This window comes from Hyperoodon ampullatus (assembly GCF_949752795.1).
Source record: "Hyperoodon ampullatus genome assembly, chromosome: 10".
NCBI lineage: Eukaryota > Metazoa > Chordata > Mammalia > Artiodactyla > Ziphiidae > Hyperoodon > Hyperoodon ampullatus.
The window spans coordinates 74,494,594-74,512,477 of record NC_136923.1 but is presented as its reverse complement, the minus strand read 5'-3'; the positions used below and the strand labels follow the sequence as shown (position 1 = coordinate 74,512,477).

Sequence of the window (17,884 nt, the reverse complement as noted above, 5' to 3'; positions counted from 1 at the left end):
AAGGGTTCTGAGAGCAAATGAGGGGGAGAGAATGGCGTGATCTATGGTAATGCCAAGCCATATCCCGAGCAGTGTAAGAACAAAGCCCCAAACTCTGTGGTGAACAGAGAAGGACTTAACGGATGGAGCAGAAAGGCACTGCACTTTAGGTCTGTTGTCTTCACAGGGTGGGGGCTCAGCTGTGATTGACATGGAGAACATGGATGATACCTCAGGCTCCAGCTTCGAGGACATGGGTGAGCTGCATCAGCGCCTGCGTGAGGAAGAAGTGGATGCTGATGCAGCTGCTGCTGAAGAAGAGGATGGGGAGTTCCTGGGCATGAAGGGCTTTAAGGGACAATTGAGCCGGCAGGTGGCTGATCAGGTAAACAAGATTGGCTCCCTGACAGGTGGAAAAGTATACCTAGGAGGCCCCTGGTTCTGGAGTTGGTGTTGGTGAAGTTCATCCCGGGCTGTCCAGTTAGAACCATGAAGAAATTCAACAAAAAATAAGCAATAGAGCCAAGAGTCTCACAGTACCCTCCCACCCCACCCGTCTTCCTTGCTTCAGATGTGGCAGGCAGGGAAGAGACAAGCCTCCAGGGCCTTCAGCTTGTATGCCAACATCGACATCCTGAGACCCTACTTTGATGTGGAGCCTGCCCAGGTGCGAAGCAGGTGAGGATCCTTCTCCTGACAGAAGCTGCCCCCCTAACACCTAGTCCTTCATCCAAACTACAACCGGACACCAAACCCTTAGACTCCCCTCTTCATGACCCCAGCCACATTATACGTCTTACCAGTCACGGAACAGGGCATGGCGATACCACATTGCCGTCCTCCTCTTCTCCCTCTAGCAAACTACTCATGTTCCCTCAAAGAGTAGCTCAGATGTCACTTCCTTTGCTCCCCATTGCCAGTTTGTCCTTTCCTGGTGCTCCAGTAGAGCTCTGCGCTTTCCTCTAACAGATAACTCTTCAGCAGTGCTGTACTTTATTATTTCTGGGTCTGTCTCCCCAGAGACCTCCTTTTCAAAAGCAGGCTCTGTTTCACATTTTTATTCCCAGCACCAGAACAGTCTCTGAACTAGAATATCGGTACCTAATTGTTGAATGACTTTTCAAGAGCTGGATTTAATCCTGGTTTCATTCTTTGTTCATCCTTTAATTCAACCAATGCTTACCAAATATCCATATCACTCAGCAGGTATTTACTGAGCTTTTGCTCTGCGTCAGGCACTACAGTAGTTGTGTCTGATTCAGTGGTGAAGATAGATGGGAGCCTTACCCTGGAGTGCAGCCCTCGAGCACTCATTTGCCATGAAGGGACACGCAGGAGGGACACCTGACCCAGGCTTGGCTGGAGGATTGGACAGGGCAGCTTTCTCAGAGGAAGTAAAATTTAGTCAAGATCCAAGGTATTATTAGGAGCTAGCTAGGCACTTAAGAAGTGGGGAAGTTATTGGTACTTTTATTCCTTCTGCCTGGAATTTTCATACCACTTCAAATATATTTTTCAAGAAAATGCTCAGTGGTGCCTGGAGGAATGATAAGCAGGAAGAGGCAGGAGGCACGCTGGTTCCCTCAAGTAACAACTTTCCCTCTAAACCTTTCTCACGGCTTTACTATCACAGCCTTGAATTTGGGGCATTCTCTGCTGAGGTTTAAAGGGGAGCAGGTCACATAGGTAACGGGGGTCAAGCCCTCTCCCAAGGCCCAGCAGGGCTTTCTAAATTCTCCGTGTTGCTGCTGCATCAGTCAGCACAGCATCAGAAGGCTGTTTTTCCTGGAAGCATTCAGGGGCAAGAAAGTGATTTCCTCATTCCTTGTCTGTCTTTACCACCCTCTTCTCCCTTTACCATCCAGCATGTTCTCTTCAGTTAGCAAGATGACTAAGATTCAGGCTTCCCAGAACCTCACAGCCTAGTGCTGCCTCTGCTCTCATCTCTCCTCTCCCCTCCCAGGCTCCTGGAGTCCATGATCCCTATCAAGATGGTCAACTTCCCCCAGGTGAATAGCGGGTAGCATGTCTGGAAGAGCCGGGGGAGGCACTAGGGCAGCGGGTGGGGCCACCACGCAAAGCCTGGGAAGGCATAAACAGAAGAGCCACTGTACCCTCCAGCCTGAATGAGTTGGTATATTGACAGAAAATCGCAGGCGAGCTTTACGGACCTCTCATGCTTGTCTTCACGCTGGTGGCCATCCTCCTCCATGGGATGAAGACGTCTGACACCATTATCGTAAGCAGGACAGAGGACTTTGGGGGGTGGCTGAAATGAGTTGAAAGCTGCCCAAGGAGCCGATGGTGGAGTAAGATAGAAGCAGCCCCTGAGGAAGGCCCTGGGTGAGCTGAGACAAGAGGCCTCCCAGGACTAATTAGAGCCTTCACCCCACAGCGGGAGGGCACCCTGATGGGCACAGCCATTGGCACCTGCTTCGGCTACTGGCTGGGCGTCTCGTCCTTCATTTACTTCCTCGCCTACCTGTGCAATGCCCAGATCACCATGCTCCAGATGCTAGCGCTGCTGGTAAGGAGTCCAGCATGGTGGTGGGCAAGGGTGATCTTAAAAGAGTAACCAGGCTTTGGTCTGCATCTGTCCTAGGGCCCCAGGGCCTGGAATAGGGTGAGCTGGCCAATGGACCATTTATTTCTCAGGGTCCTCATGAGGGTCCAGAGGCCAGCCCAGCCTGAGTGATTTTCCTCTCCGCCATCCTCTTTCCTAGGGCTACGGCCTCTTTGGGCACTGCATTGTCCTGTTCATCACCTATAACATCCACCTCCATGCCCTCTTCTACCTCTTCTGGCTACTGGTGGGTGGGCTGTCCACCCTGCGCATGGTAAGCTCGGCAGGAGGTTTCCAGGGGTGGGCTGTCCTCCAAAGGAGTAGGGAAAACAGCCCAGAGCTCAGGCCCAATCCCACAAGGGGCTCTGATTGGGAGGGAAGAGCCCAAAGACGGTTCTGCTCTGGGTAAGAGTGGCTTCTCTACACTACTCACTTGGATCAGGCCTTCTGAGCTGTATTCCTGTTGCCCTAGGTGGCAGTGTTGGTGTCACGGACTGTGGGCCCCACACAGCGGCTGCTCCTCTGTGGCACCCTGGCTACCCTGCACATGCTTTTCCTGCTCTATCTGCATTTTGCCTACCACAAGGTGGTAGAGGGTAAGTGACAGGAGGGGTGCAGGGGAGAGGGAGGACAGCTGCCTAGGCAGGGCCCTACCAACCCCCACTCACTTTCCATCCTCCTTCTTTCAGGGATCCTGGACACGCTGGAGGGCCCCAACATCCCACCCATGCAGAGGGTCCCCAGAGACATCCCCGCTGTGCTCCCTGCTGCTAGGCTTCCCACCACTATGCTCAACGCCACAGCCAAGGCTGTCGCGCTGACCCTGCAGTCACACTGACCCCACCTGAGATCCTTGGCCGGCCCCCTTTCCCCCAGCTGCAACGTGGAGGAAGACTGAAGGACAGTACTGATGACATGTGTCTCTTTGAGGGGTCTGCAGCTGCCACAGAGCTGTAGCCACTTAAGCACCTCCTTGATGCCTGTGGAGCTTCTGAAGGGCACAAGGCCAGGAAGTCCTGGCCTGGACTGCAGGGCTCTGCAGCCAGTGCAGAAAGTGGGTCAGCTCCTCCGAGGTCTTCTCACCACTTACCCCTTCCTTCCTCTTTATCTCTTCCACATTGTCTTGCTAAATATAGACTTGGTAATTAAAATATTGATTGAAGTCTGGAACTACAGCTACCCGTTCCAGTGGTCCTCCCTGCCACCCTACTTCCTGTACACTTTCCTGTTCTGTCAGTGGTGGTAATGTCACATGCTCACTTCATTATACCCCTATCCAAGCAGAATGAAAGTGGGACAGCCCAGACGGCATGGAAAGACTGAATATGGAACCTGCCCTCAGGGCAGGGAGCACAAGATCCATGCAGCATCAGGGAGGCCTCAAACTCAAGAACCATAAGTCTGATGGAACAGTGCACCCGGCTTAAGTCTGGGCTCAGCCTCACTCTTGGGATGCTTATGGAGCAGTGACAACTGGACAAAAACTTCCAGACTGAACACCATGTTACAAGACCCTTATGCACCTGGGCCATTGTGTAGGGATAACTTTTCTGTGGAGGTGCACAGTTGAAGCCGAAGTTGGCTTTGCCCTGGTTATACTGGGGCCAGGGGAACAAAGCTTTCTTCAGGAGTTCTCTCAGTCCTTTCTCTTCAAGAGTGCTATTTACTCTTAAAAGCAATAACCACCCCAAGCACAGCACCATCCTCTCCCGCTACCCATTTAATCTGTTCCACTTAAGTCAGGTGGTTAATGGAGGGAACAGAATCTTTGACCTCCCTTCACTATGTTTATATTATTCATTTTTTAAAAATTCATTACCCTAGTAAATCTGGGTTAGCGTTTTTCCCTTCTAATAAAGGGACTAAGAAAGACGTGCCCTTCATTCATGCTATGTGATCCTATGTGATGTGAGGCCCCTACACTATCATCAGTGGACAACGTTCCAAGGGCACTGCCTGTATTGTGCAGTGTGCCCTTACTGAAAGCTCCGGCCCACTTTTCACGGCCCCACAGCCACTGCAGCCCACTCTCCTGGTACCCACCCCCCTTCATTTTGGCTACTCCAGTCCCACGGGTACTGAGGACGTCAGAGCATCAGCAGTGCCCTAATCACCTGGGAAAGGAACGGCACCAGCGCGTTGCATCTACCTGCGGCTCACCTGTTTCAAGGACCCTTTGGGGTTCCACTGGGCCTAGCAGCTCAGGCCGCCTCCACGGGGCAGGGGCTCCCGGCGCCGCCGCTGCGAGGCAGCCATCTTGGCGAGGGGCACGCGAGGAATTCCTCGCGCCTGGAATGCCCGCGCACGCGGCTCCTCTTGTCGCGGGGGCGGGGCGAGGCGCGAATTAAAGGGCCCTTGGGACTTCCAAACTGGAGGGGGGTGGGGGGGTGGGGGGCGTCCCTGGGATCCAGGCGAAGGCACCGAGGGGTCTGGCCCTTAGGAACGGGGAACGACGAGAAAATGAGCAAAAGAACCGTGTAATTGTCTCAAATGCCGTCTCCACGTGATGTGCCTCTATTCTCTCATCCCCACCCCCTGCCCGTCCCAGGCTTCCACCTGGCCACCTGTTGTCTGGCCCTACACCCAGGGGAACAGCGCCCCCACCGCTCCTGAACACCGGGTGTGCGCAAACCTCGTGTGCCCGCGTGGCCTAGGCCGGGCAGGAGGCGGGGCGAGCGGCGATGACGATACCGTTGCCATGGGAACCCGCCGCCCGCTCCTGCGCAGCACCCTGAGCCCGAGCTGCCGCCCGCCACCCGCTGCCCGCCTGCCGGCCCGCCCGGCTGCCCTCCTCGGGCTCTCCCTGTGGGGCAGTAGGGGGAGTGGGGCTGGAGGAAGGGAGGGAACAGATGCGGCCTCCGAACGGAGACCGGTCCCGCGCGTCCTAAGCCGAGGCCCCTGAGCCGGCGCCGTAACCGCGAGGGACGAAGACCAGCGCGGAGCAGCGCCCGCCCGGCCCCGGAACGCGCGCCCCGGCTCGCCGCCCAGACACGGACGGCACGGTCCGCCCCGGCCCCAGCGCCGCGCGGTCTCAGCCCGGCCGGCGACCTCGGCGCCTCCGCAATCCCGGCCAGCTCCCGCGCGGGCCCCGGCGCTCCTCTCCGCCGCCGCCGCCCCCGCCTCCGCTGCCTGTGCCTCTGCCTCCCCCTCTGCCCCCCGCTGCGTCGGCGACCCCACCCCGGACCCCGGACCCGACCCCGCCCGCGGCCCAGCCAACCTCGGCCGCGGCCCGGGCCCTGGCCCCGGAGGCCCAGCCGTGGGTACGATGCTGCCCAGTTCCATCCAGATATCGGGGGAGCCGCTGTCAGGTGCCGAAGTGCGGGACATCTGCCGCGGCCTGCGCGACAACGCCGTGCGCCTGCTCTCACTGCGCGGCTGCCGTCTCTGCGACCGCGACTTCGGCCGCATCTGCCGGGCCCTGGCCGGGGCCACGTCCCTGGCGCAGCTCAACCTTAACCTGGGCGTCGTGTCCAGCCCCAGCCGCATCAAGCAGCTGGCGGAGGCGCTGCGGACCAACCGCTCCATCCAGTCCCTCTTGTGAGTGCGCTCCCTCTAAAAGGGGTCCCGGGCACCGCACCCCTCCTCGCACTCCCCCTGCCATCTCCTGTTCCTCCGCACACCTTCTGGTACCTGTCCTTGCACCAGCCTACCTTCTCACCCCTTATTCATGCACCTCATTCCTCTGCCCATGCCTCCACAACACCCTCCAAACTCCTGCCTCACCTCCAGACTTTGAACACCAGCCCCACCCCAAATGATATAGGATACCCACCCCTTCCTGGCAGGGCCCGTGTACCTCCCAACCTAATCACCCGCCTTGACTTCTCCCGGGTAGCTGCTCAGTACCCAAGAAGGAATACTCCCCTGAGGACTAGACCCCTGCCCCTATGTTCTGTCCAAAACACCACCCACACACCCTTTCTCTGTCTTCTGATCTGGATCCCAGTCCCTGCCCCAGAAAAGAAACCGAATTTTCCCCTTCTAACTGCATTCTTAAGAGTCTAGAATTTTCTTTTTTCCTTCCCAAGGCCTCTCCCAAGTGCTGTGACTGAATGTCCCCTTCAGCTCTACAGCTCACCATAAGGGAGGGCGCCCCTTCCCCCTTACAGTAAGGGCTGATGACTGCAGTAACCTCTGCTCTCTGGTCTCATCCCCCAGCCTGCATGGGAGCCCTCTGACAGATGCAGGGCTGGCCTTGCTGAATCCAGCTCTGGCCCTCCACCCTGCCCTCGTGGCTCTGGACCTGGGGGACTGCATGCTGGGTGATGAAGCCATCAACCTCATCTGTGGCCTCCTCCCCCCTGATGGGGCCAAGTCTGGTGAGCAGGGCCCTGCTGAGGGCATGGGCTAGTGTGGCCTTCATGAAAAGCTCAGTGCAGAGGGCAGGGGGCATGGCCCAGAGATGAGGGCTCTGACTGTGTGGGTGAGAATGTTTTTCAAATCCTCTTAGGAGGGAGAAGGATTGGGAGCTGAGCAGGATGGAGACTCAGGAATCCAGGCTGCAGCGGGCAGGAAAGGCATGGGTCGCTAATGTCCCTGGAGCTCTGTGGAGGAGGTGGGGTAGCTCTCAGTCACTAGGGATACCCCAGAGATCCCCAGGTGGGGGATGGGCTTGAGAAAGGCCTGACCCTCTCCATCCTGGCTTCTCGCTATGATGCTGCCCAGGCTTGAAGGAGCTGACGCTGAGCGCCAACCCTGGCATCACCCCTAAGGGCTGGAGCCGCCTCGCCATTGCCGTGGCCCACAGCTCCCAGGTCCGCGTCCTCAATCTGGACTACAACCCCCTGGGTGAGGCTCAAGAAAGCCCCCTTTGATTCTCACCACCCCTCACCCCTGTCCAAGAACCTGGGACCATCAGTTGCCATGGTAACCAGCACACTGGCAGAGGAAAGAAGAAAGGGGGTTCTGGGTGGAAGTAGAGGAGCCACCTGTGTTGAGGACCAGATGACCAACAGGTAGATCAGAGCATCCATCACCACCCCGGGGCCTGGCTTGCTTCATCCATTCACTCATCAGTCACAATGCTCCCCTCCTGGCCACCTACCAATTGCCAGTGTTTCCTGGCCTGAGGGTGGATTCTAAGGTTGTCAGGGCAATGGGGAGGCTGTGGGGAGAAAGGGTTAGCAGGCCTGTGAATGCTGGTGAGTGTGTGCACGTGTACTCTCTCCCCAGGTGACCATGTGGCAGCGATGCTGGCTGTAGCTGTGGCCTCCAGCCGCACCTTAGAGGTCCTAGACTTGGAGGGTACAGGGCTCACCAACCAGTCAGCTCAGGTGAGAAGTCTTCGTGTTTGGGAATGGGCCAGGGGTTGAGGTTAGCCAGTGTGTCTGTGGACATACTGAAGGGGTGGCAGGTTGGAGTCAGGAGCTGCCTTAACTGTGTTCATCCTTTTCCGTACTCTTCCCTACCGCAGACCCTGCTGGACATGGTGGAAAATTACCCCACAGCTTTGCGGAGTCTTGTGTTGGCTGAGAACAGCATTAGCCCGGAGCTGCAGCAGCAGATCTGTGACCTCCTCTCTGAGGGGGAGGAGGAGGAGGAGGTGGCAGGAGGGGCTGGCGACACCCAGGAACGAGAGAGAGGGCGGGAGCCTGCTGCCCACCAGAGGGGCAGTAGCTCCTGGATGTGCCCCAGTGGTAAGAGCCACAAGGGTTGATCAGAGCCAGGTCTGAAAGAGGCTTGGGACCAGGGAGAGTGGGTGTGAGAAACTTAGGCCATTTCTATTTGTGGTTCCCAGCGGAGGAATGCATGGTGGTCTGAACACCTCTCTGCCCTTCCACAGATCCCAGCTCTCAGATGGTGCTAATGACGTCAGGACTAGGGGACAGTCTGTTGGCTGAGACGGAGATGTGACTCTCCCATTCAGGCTTCTGCGCGTCATTACATTTGCATCTCCAGCACTTTGCCCCAGATGTCAGGGTCAGGCCCTGGGGCTTAGGAGGGTGGTGGTGGGGGGGGTGGGGGTGCCTGGGGCTCTGGCAGCTCCTGGCAGCATGGTGGGAGGCTCTGGAAGCTGTGACTAAACAAAATCGTTGGGGGCACTGGAACCCAAGGCAATGCCTCTGGACTTGTTGGCAGCCCTGGCTGCAGCCCGCTGGCTCGGAAGAGATTTTATGAACTCGACAACCTGACGTGTGGCTCTGGTCACTGGGGGCTGGCAGCGAGGGAGGAATTGGAATTACCACTAGACATCACTAGGGGGCAGTGCCACCCCACGGCCCAAGCTCCAGGCAGCGTCCACTGGCCCCAAATGTCTCAAACAGGTCTGGCTCAGGTCTCTGACTTACAGGACCTGGGGTTCTGGGGTGACAGGCCCTGTAAGGATCGTAACTGAGGTAAAGAGCCCCCACCGAGCTGGGCTGGACCCTAAGACGCAGGGGCCCTGCCAGGGTTACTTGAGGTACACCCTCTCCCACCACCTGATGCTCTGTGCCCAGGGAAGCCCCAGGCAGAGCAGTGGTAGTGGGGAGTCAGCAGCAAAGACTAGGACGTGATTAGGACTGGGAATACTCAAGAATGGGGAGAATAAGGGCAGAAGGAAGGTCATTAATAGACAAATTAGGCCATACCAGTAAAATAGTTTTATTTAATTTTAAAATAGTTATTGATGTGAAATTTTCCCAAAGCTGGGAGTTAACAGTCTAGAGCCAAGGTTGGGAGTGGGACCAGGATTCACCTAGAACCCAGCTTGAGGGCCCTGAATCCCACCCTCTACTCCCTTCCAGAGGGAGGAAGGAAACAGCTGAGGGGAGCCCTGAGTCAGTCCTCTCCCTCATCCCCCCGAGGGCCTGCTGTGCCAGGCCCCTGAAGGCAACAGCTCGTGCAGAGGATTTGGGGGGAGAGGGAAACAGGTGAAAACTTAAATTAGAGGTTAATAATCCCAATGACCCTCCTCCCCCCACCCCCCCACACACCCCCCCCCCGGCCAGATAAAAATAGAAAACTGGTGGATATGAAAGGAGGATGAAGATAAACACTGATGTAATAAACCCCTCAGCTCCCCAGAACAGGCCAATTTGGGCCGACTGGAAGAAAGGTCATGAGCCCCAGCTGCATGTTACCTTTGGAGAATAAATATTCCAGGAGGGAAAAACCATGAGGCAAGCTAGTACCAGTTACAGTCAGTGCAGCTGAAAGGCCTGGTGTAGCCTGACCCTATCTGCACAGGGAGCAGAGGCCAAGGGCTTGGGCTAGGTGGGGACCCTGAGCTGCGAGGGTTGGGGCACCTTGCAGTCCCCGTGCAGCAGTGGCAGGAAGGCAAGCAAGGCCCTAGTTGAGCAGGTTGCCCTGCTCCTGGGCCTGGGTCAGGCTGTCCTTGCGGTGCAGGTGGTGCACCCCCATCCTCTTGGGGCTGCGCTGGGGGCGGCTGGAGCTGGGGAGTGCCCAGGCCCTGCCCTCGGTGCGAGGAGTGCCAGGCCCCTCCTCTGTGCCATCACTGGGCAGCAGGCTCTGGCGCTCTTCCTCGGGGCTGATGGGCAGGTTCAGCTGTTCCTCTTCCTCCTCCCTGGGAAAGCCAAGGTCAGCTTCTGTTGGCAGCAAAAGCCCACTTTCACCAGGTGGGGAAGAAGGTGCCTGCACCTCCTCATCTCCGCCAGCGGGACCAAAAGCAAAGTGGCGCTGCAGTTCAGGGAGCGCGTCACGTCCAAAGGCTGTGCGCTGGGCCACAGCGGCCGGGGGCGGAGTGCGGTCCACAAACGCCCGCTGCCAGCTGGCCAGCAGGTCCTCCTCGGAGCTAGCGGAGCTGGCCGGGGCACTGAGCCCCGGGGGGGCTGGGCTGGGCTGGTGCTGCGGGGAGGCCTGGGCCGAGGCAGGGCTGCTGGGCACTGGGCTGGGGCGGGCTCGCTCACTGCCCTCCTCCACCAGGCTCAGGGAGATGGCCTGGCGGGTGGCGTAAGTGCAGTTGGGCAGGGGGCTGTTGCGGGGAATCCGCACCTTATCCTCAGAGAATTCTATCACCTTGCGGCCAGGATACAGCGTGTGGGGCGGAGATGGGGTGGGGTAGGGGCTCAGCTTCTCAAAGGCTGGCAGGGACATCTCCTCCTCTGGGGAGCCCCCCACGGTGCCCCGAGAGCAGCACTCCCCGTTGGGTTGGGGGACGGGGCTTCCCGGAGCTGGGCGGCTGGCTGGGTCACCTGAGTCACTCGCACTCATATCCACGTGCACAAAGACATCCTCAGCCAGGGGGTGCCCGGCACTGCCTGACTGGGCCGAATTGAGCAGAAGAGACTCTGGCTTCTCCAACACACGGGCAATGACCGAGGTGGGCACCACAGCCCCTGGGGCCAGGCTGGGGGCAGGCCCCGGGCTGGTAGCCTCCTGACCACTGTGCAGATGTTTCCGAACCATGTCCTGTAGCTCACAGGGCAGCTGGGGTAAAGGAGCGAGAGAAGGGAAGAGAGACATGAATGAGCCCAGCCTAAGACAGCTTGCTTCAGGGCAAATATGACGGCTGCCACATATAAGGCCCCCCGTGTGCTGGGCACTTTGCTATCACCTGTTCTAGCAGCACACAAAGGTATATCCTCATTTCGCAGATAAATTGAGGCTCGGTAGTGGTAAAATAAGTTGAAGCTTTTGATTAACACAGCCAGGATCTGAACCCAGAACTGGTGCTAAGGCCCACATGCTCTCAGACGTCTAACTTCCCCATCTCAGCGGTAGATTCTGCCCAAACCAGACACAAGCTTGAGAATCAGTATTGACCAGAAGCCTTAGAAATACCTCCACTCCTTCTGTAGGCCCCATCAACCTTGAGCCTGAGCGCTGGGGTCTAGAGTTTGCCCCTTGGAGCAAGGGGCCCTCTCAATTATTCTTATGGCCCATACCCCTGGCAACCCCCTCCTTCCTGCACGGGATCCAGAAATTGAGATCCTCTCTCCCTGTCTCTGTTCCAGAAATACCAACAGGGCCAGTCCCCACTCTGCCCCTAGTCATGGGCCCTTGACAGCATGCAGGACACCAACCAGCGGCCGAGCTGACTGGCTTCAGAGGACACAGGGAGGCGAGGGGAAGGCAAAGCAGAAAGCAGGGAGCTGAAGGTATGAGGACAGGACAGAGAGAGGTGTAGAAACTGGAGTTGGAGGGTCCTAAAGGGCAGACGGGCATTGGCAGAGAGTGCGCTCCACTCACATCAGCGAACTTGTGGTTACGGAAGTGAGACTTGTTGCACTTCAGGAGCTGCACAGCCAGGTTGCAGTCCAGCCGGTACCGCTCCTGCGGACACAGATGCAGTTCAGAGCCCGGCACAGCCCAGGGGAGCAGGGCGGGGCCAGGACATGGCAGCACAGGCAGGGAGGCCCCCGAGGTGACCATACATTGAGCTCCTCCAGCCTGTTGATGGTGTTCCTGGCGTCCAGCAGCTTGTTGGTCAGCTCCACGATCTCCCAGTCCAGTGTCTTCCTGTCCATCTCAGCCTTCTTGATCTGAGGCACACGACTCAGTGAACCCAGCCCACACCCCAGCCAGCCCTTTCTCCTCTCCCCTCCCCCTCTTCCCGGCCCAGAGACACAGGAAGCCACAGGTGCTAGGGCAGCCAAGGCACACAGAGACAGACGATGGACAGACAGAAGGAGACCAGACACCTCTCCTGCAGTCCAGGCTGGCTGTGGGGAGGGGGCTCTCTGAGCATGACTGACAGCTGCCCAGGCCAGGACAGAGCAGTCTAAGAGCTGCCCGGCCCTGGAGGGCACTCAAGGGGCTCTACACACCAGGTGAGGCAGCTGGTACCTGAGAGGCAAGAACTGTGCAAACCCAGGGGCTGAAGCCGATGCTGCCTGTGGCTGTTTCCAGGATCAGGTTGGGAAGCGGGAGGAGGTGGGGAGTGGGGCTGCGTGGCGGCTGGGGATGCCTGTGAGATTATCTAGTTGAGCAGGGAGGGAGCTGCAGGCTCAGAAGCAGTCTTCTGATCTTCAGCTCATGGACTGGATCCACAGGCCCCCTTCCCCCAAATGGCCGGGGCTTGCTGCCCACTGCAGCCAAGAAGCTGTGAGCATTCAGTGGTGACATCAATCAGTAACTCTGCCCAAGCCAAGAACAGGCTCCCCAGCTGTCCCCCAGGAGGGAGGCACTGACTGCTGAACAGGCCTCACATGAAGAAGAGGAAAGGAGTGGGCAGAGGGCAATGGCCAGGCCCCAGCAATCCCAGATCTCAGCTGAGGAGGAGGCGAGGGCAAGGGAGAAAACACACAAACTCAGACGCAACTGCAAAAATCCAGCTGTGGCTAAGAGAGGCCTGAGAGGAGAGTGCGGCAGCAACGGTGGCAGCATGAGGGAAGACGAGGAGAGAAGAGAAACAGTGTGAGCATTAAGACAGTCCTGACTCTCACAGCACACTGCGGGCCCCTCCCCACCACGGCCCACCCCCTCGCCGAGCCCAGGGAAGGATGGCAGTCCCCTGGCAAGTCCCAGCCCCTGCTATCCTGTGAGCACAGCTCCAGCCAAGCTGCCCTCCTGGACAGATTACCAGCGTGTGCAGCTTGTCCTCTAGCTCCTGGTTGGTCCTCTGGGAAGCCGTGTAGCTGTGCTGCAGCCTGTAGAGGGACACAAGGCAGACCCCTGGATCAAGATCCTATTCTTCAGACCCTGCTCAGCCCCTCCTTCATAAGGGATCTTGGGCAAGTGCCCCTCCCAGAACTTCAGTTTTCGCATCAGAATCAGATGATCTCTGAAGCCTCTCCGGGCTACCTCCTGTGAACAGGGAGATGCGTACATGTGTGTCCCGGCCCCTTGTTCCCACACCTGCGGAACTTGTCCTTAAATTTGTCCAGCTCCTCACGGCTCTGGCCCAGCTCCAGCTCCAGGCAGTCCTGCCCAATCTCCAGCTCGCGCTCCAGGGCCTCAGTGCGCCTGGTGGCTGAGGCCAGGCGCCGGCGGAGCTCCTCATTCTCCTGCTGCAAAAGCCTGGTAGGGTGAGGGGTCAAGGGCAGAGGGGCATCAGAGATAGAAGGGCCACCCTAGAGTTCCAGGGTGGATTCAGGAAGGAAGGAGTAGGGGTGACGTGAGAACAGGTAGCTGTGGGCAGGGGACTCCTTGAGATTCAGCCTGCGTCTGGGGCAGCGTATCCCATAGGCCTGCTGGCCCTGAGATCACAGCTTGGGTGGGAGGGGCAGAGGGGATGGGAGAGGACAGTCTGCCCCCCTCACTGCAGAAGAACGAGAAGACAGAATTGCAGGGGCTACAGTTCCCAGTCTGTCTCTGGTTACAGCCCAAGCCAGCTGGCCAGCAAGCCCTCAGCTCGTTTCCCCACTGCACAATCAGGCTGCTCCATTATTCATCTCTTAGAAACCCAGCCCAGGGCTTCCCTGGTGGCGCAGTGGTTGAGAGTCCGCCTGCCGATGCAGGGGACGCGGGTTCGTGCCCCGGTCTGGGAGGATCCCACATGCCGCGGAGCGGCTAGGCCCGTGAGCCATGGCTACTGGGCCTGCGCGTCCAGAGCCTGTGCTCTGCAACGGGAGAGGCCACAGCAGTGAGAAGCCCACGTAATGCAAAAAAAAAAAAAAAAAAAAAAAAAAAAAAAAAAAAAAAAAAAGAAACCCAGCCCAGTGCTGCCCTCCTCTGCAGAGGCCTCATGTAGCTGATAGAAAGGGCTGCGGGGAGGCAGCTGGCACAGGAGGGCCAGGAGCTGGGGAAGGGAGCTTTGGCAAGAGCAGGCCTCTCAGAGCCATCCACCTCCTTGATGCCAGGTCCTCTTGGAGCCCATGGAACAAACCTCTTTTTCCGGAAGGAACATCCAAAACTTCAAGCCTCCTCCCAAAGTCCCTAAAACACCCCACCCCAACCTTTACCTCTACCTAATCCAAGGAAAAGCCCAAATGAAACAACAGCCTCGCCTGCAGCTAAGAGGGACAGAGTTGAGGCAGGGCAGGCTCTCGGGCAGCAGATACTCACTTCATCCTCTCCGCGTCAGTCAGGGTCTCCTGGGCACAAAAGAACAGAAGCTTGAAGCTCAGCTCTGGACCACTGGCCTCCTGCTTGCTCCCCACCCCCTCCAAATAGCCCTGGAAACGGTCATGTCTGAAGCCTAGAGACTCTCACAGCAGAAGTGGGCTGCAGGGCCCCACAGATAGAGGCAATCCAGTAACACCTGGACCAGCCTACTCTCTCCCATGCCAACCAGATTCCAACCCTCACCCTTACCCACACTAGCTCCAAACCCTCTTAATACTAGAGCCAACTGCAAATGAGTCCTGGTACCCATGCTACCTCTCCCAGGGCTAAAGAGAGCCTCTCAGCTGTTCATTGGGCTCCTAGTGGGCCCTGCAGGCACAGCCAAGACTTTCCAGAGAAGTGATGAAGCCAGGCAGCTAGAGTAGGGTTCTGAGCTCTGCCAAAGCCCTTCTGGCCCTCAGGACAGAATCAGGCCCTCACAGAGGCTCCGGAAGCACAAGCGCGTGGGGCAAGGAGAGCCTCTGGGCTAAACCTGACTGAGACAAGTAAAGCGTCTTCTGCTTTCACCCTCCTGCCGCATCCTCCTCAAGCCTCCACGTTGGTCACAAGCCAGAGCTCAGCCAACCGCAAAGCAGAGCAGACCCGTGCTATGACAGGAGGGAAATGTCAAGCAGCATTTGATTGGCCTGACTGCTTCAGGATGCCAATCACAGGCAGGACAATGAGGTGGGTGGCCCAGACCATGGACTTGGGAGCCACTGACACCTGGATTGATCCTGTTGTACCATACACTGGTTATGTTAATCTTGATGAACCCTAGTGGCCTCATCTACAAAACCAGGGGAATGCCCAGTGGGCGGCACCTAGCACAGTATCTGGCCTTTTAATTTAATGTTTCCTGAACTGAAAATGGGCAAGTCATGGATGGCACTTCTGCCGTGAATGTGACCAGAGTGGGCCATGGTATGCCTGATGCTCGGCACGTGCTGGCCATCTCTCAAGTTCTTTAAATGTGTTTCACGCACTGCAACAGGATAGAGACACGGAAGCAAGATGAATAAACTGCAGGACCCGTTTCCTCCTGCAGTAAGCTGAACGGGGGAGGAAAATGGATCTGGAGAATGCTTTGCAGTTGCCTGAAGAAGCCCTCCTAAGAATCTAATGCAGTTCCGAGCAGGGAGCACGTATTTGATAAGTGTCAGCCAAACAAAGGAAAGCTGGAGGAGGGCCTGACTTTCAGGAACAGCAAAGAACAGCTCGTCTGGGGGAAGGTGCTGGAGCACTGCTTCCTAATGGCCCCCAGAGGGCCACAAGTTGAATGGCTCTGCTCCAGCAGTGGAGGACCAGAGTCCTGGCCTCCGATCAGGTTAGCACCCCTCTGTCGGGTGGGCTACCTCTTGCACGAAAAACAATACTGCATGGGATCACTTCTGCTGAGCTACATGTCCTGGACACATGGACGTGTGTCACAGCTGTCCCCTATGAGTCTACATGGCCCCCACCAGCACTGCTGCAACTGAGAGCCCAAGTGTGTACCAGCAATGCCACACCCTCACCCCAACTGGTGGGACCAGATGTGCCCTCAGGACAGCCAGAACTCCGCCTCAGGGGCCTGCATCTGCCAGGCGGGGCAGGGGCACCACTCTTGCTGACCTCCTGCTCGAGCTGGGAGCCAGGAACTTCCAGCCGCAGCTCCCGATGCTCAGGTGGTGCCTTCCGGTAGGGTTTCTTAGCAGGGGCTGCACTGGTCATTCTGGGAGGTGAGTGCTCCTCAACCTGCTGAGGGGAACAAGGAAGGAGGCTCAGAGATGTGGCAAGAGGCCTCTAAACTGAGGAAAAAAAAGAGGACATGTAGGAGCCACCAGGCAGGCAGACAGGCCTGGGCTGCTGCTGGGGTCATTCGAAGGGCTGGACTCTGGTGTGTCAGTGCCCATGGGTCAGGGGCGTGCTGGATGGGGGCCCGGGTCCAGGGGGAACAGATGAGAGGGAGCCAGGGTCCAGGGACTGGGTGCAGGGAGTATGGATTGGGCCTGAGGAGCGGCCCACCCCTTGCCCCTGTGGGCTCGGAAAGCAGCCTCAGAGAAAAAGCTGCTCTCCAAGCACCAGTTTCCTCAACTCTACACTGGGCTGAAAATGGCACCAATTTCATAGGGTTGTTTTAACGATTATGTAAAGCACTAACAATGGTAGCTGGCACTCAGGAAATGTTCGATAAATGTTAGCTTTAAAAAAAATTGTAACCAGAAAGTAAGGGTTTGAGATGTGTTCCCAACCTGAGCTCCTCCAGGGGGTCACCAAGCTTAAGGGCCCTGAAGGTCAAGCCTCTCTGGCCTCCACCACTCTTTTCACCAGCCCCCACCAAGAGGGGCTGCCTGCTGCCGCCTCACCTGCCAGCCTCCCCAGGAGGGAACCCAGTGGGGGGCGCAGGCCTCACCAGGAACATACCGTCCGTCTGTCGGCAGCTCTCTCTGTTCCGCTGTCCGGGAGTCAGCCCTCGGCTCTCCGCATCCCACAGCCCCGCCACTTCCTCTAGCCAATAGCTCCTGAAACCAGAGAAGGGAAGAAAGTGGAAACCAGGTGTCAGCCGCCTGTCTGTCAGTACCCGCCAGGGAGAGCTGGACAAGAGTGGAAGCACTGGGCTCCCCATGAAAGCTCTGTCCAGGCCCAGAGGAGACACATGTGTGTCTGTGTATGGGTTCATGGTCTCGGCTTATCACATGCCTGATTCCAGGATAGGTCTGGTCCTGTCTTGTCCCTATCCTACCTCACATCTGTCCTGTTCATCTCCCGGGCCTCTCAGAGTCTAGAAACAACTAAGAGATTTGGGGGACAAGGGTTGCAGAAGACAACACCAGGAAAAAGCCTAACAGAGGCTCAAGAAGATGCTGGGGGAAAAAAGCTCCCAGCAATGTTTCCAGAAGGAGCCCAAACACCTAGTTCTGTGAACAATGGTGGTGAACAGACTGTGTGACGAGGAGGGGTAGGTCCGGGAGAAAATCAGAAAACGGAGCATTTTAGAGCAATGACGGTCCTCAACCGGGGTGGTTCTGGTCTCCCCCGCCCCCTCCTCCCCCCACCCCTGGTATCTGGCAAACGTCTGAAGACATTTTTGGTTGTCACACCAGGGGTGGGTGGTACTGGCATCTAGTGGGTAGAGGCCGGGGTGCTGCTAAACATCCTATAAGGCACAATACAGCCTCCCACAACAAAGATTTATCAGCACAAAATGTCGATAGTGCCTAGGCTGCAAAACCCTGTGTAGAAAGCCCCAGTCTGGGGAGCTGAGACGCCTGGCTTCTAGGCTCAGTGCTGCGTCTGACACAGTGTGGCCCTGGGTAAGTCCCTTCCTCACTGGATAAATCTGTCATCTGCACAGAGGTGGCTGGACTGAGTGACCTCTGAGGTCCCCTCCAGGTTCTTGGGGTTCTGACCTCTCCCCCACCTGTAATGAGCTGG

At 57.5% G+C, this 17,884-nt stretch overlaps 3 protein-coding genes across 7 annotated transcripts; 2 read left to right on the top strand and 1 right to left on the bottom strand.

Annotated features, from left to right (window-relative positions):
• Window positions 1–265: 265 nt before the first annotated feature.
• Window positions 266–3,735, top strand: YIPF3 (Yip1 domain family member 3). Of its 2 annotated transcripts, XM_079712748.1 has the most exons (8): window positions 266–364; window positions 551–657; window positions 1,943–1,988; window positions 2,126–2,218; window positions 2,375–2,506; window positions 2,703–2,816; window positions 3,015–3,138; window positions 3,232–3,735. In XM_079712748.1, the coding sequence occupies exons 1-8, from the start codon at window positions 320–322 to the stop codon at window positions 3,378–3,380; spliced, it is 810 nt and encodes a 269-aa protein (XP_079568874.1). In that variant the 5' UTR covers window positions 266–319; the 3' UTR covers window positions 3,381–3,735. The 2 variants fall into 2 exon arrangements, with proteins under 2 accessions (XP_079568874.1, XP_079568875.1); XM_079712749.1 differs by lacking the exon at window positions 2,703–2,816.
• A 2,072-nt stretch (window positions 3,736–5,807) lies between these two features.
• LRRC73 (leucine rich repeat containing 73) lies at window positions 5,808–8,443 on the top strand (the record flags this gene model as incomplete). Of its 2 annotated transcripts, XM_079713877.1 has the most annotated exons (6): window positions 5,808–6,079; window positions 6,701–6,861; window positions 7,208–7,330; window positions 7,715–7,815; window positions 7,956–8,178; window positions 8,325–8,443. In XM_079713877.1, the coding sequence occupies 6 exons, from the start codon at window positions 5,808–5,810 to the stop codon at window positions 8,393–8,395; spliced, it is 951 nt and encodes a 316-aa protein (XP_079570003.1). In that variant the 3' UTR covers window positions 8,396–8,443. The 2 variants fall into 2 exon arrangements, with proteins under 2 accessions (XP_079570003.1, XP_079570004.1); XM_079713878.1 differs by lacking the exon at window positions 7,208–7,330.
• A 1,368-nt stretch (window positions 8,444–9,811) lies between these two features.
• Window positions 9,812–16,180, bottom strand: TJAP1 (tight junction associated protein 1; the record flags this gene model as incomplete). Of its 3 annotated transcripts, none has more annotated exons than XM_079713755.1 (8): window positions 9,812–10,909; window positions 11,672–11,755; window positions 11,857–11,964; window positions 12,744–12,773; window positions 13,005–13,071; window positions 13,280–13,441; window positions 14,429–14,457; window positions 16,082–16,180. In XM_079713755.1, 8 exons carry the CDS (start codon window positions 16,178–16,180, stop codon window positions 9,812–9,814), a joined length of 1,677 nt encoding a protein of 558 aa, XP_079569881.1. The 3 variants fall into 3 exon arrangements, with proteins under 3 accessions (XP_079569881.1, XP_079569882.1, XP_079569883.1); XM_079713756.1 differs by having other exon boundaries at window positions 14,429–14,454; XM_079713757.1 differs by lacking the exon at window positions 12,744–12,773.
• Between the last annotated feature and the right edge of the window lie 1,704 nt (window positions 16,181–17,884).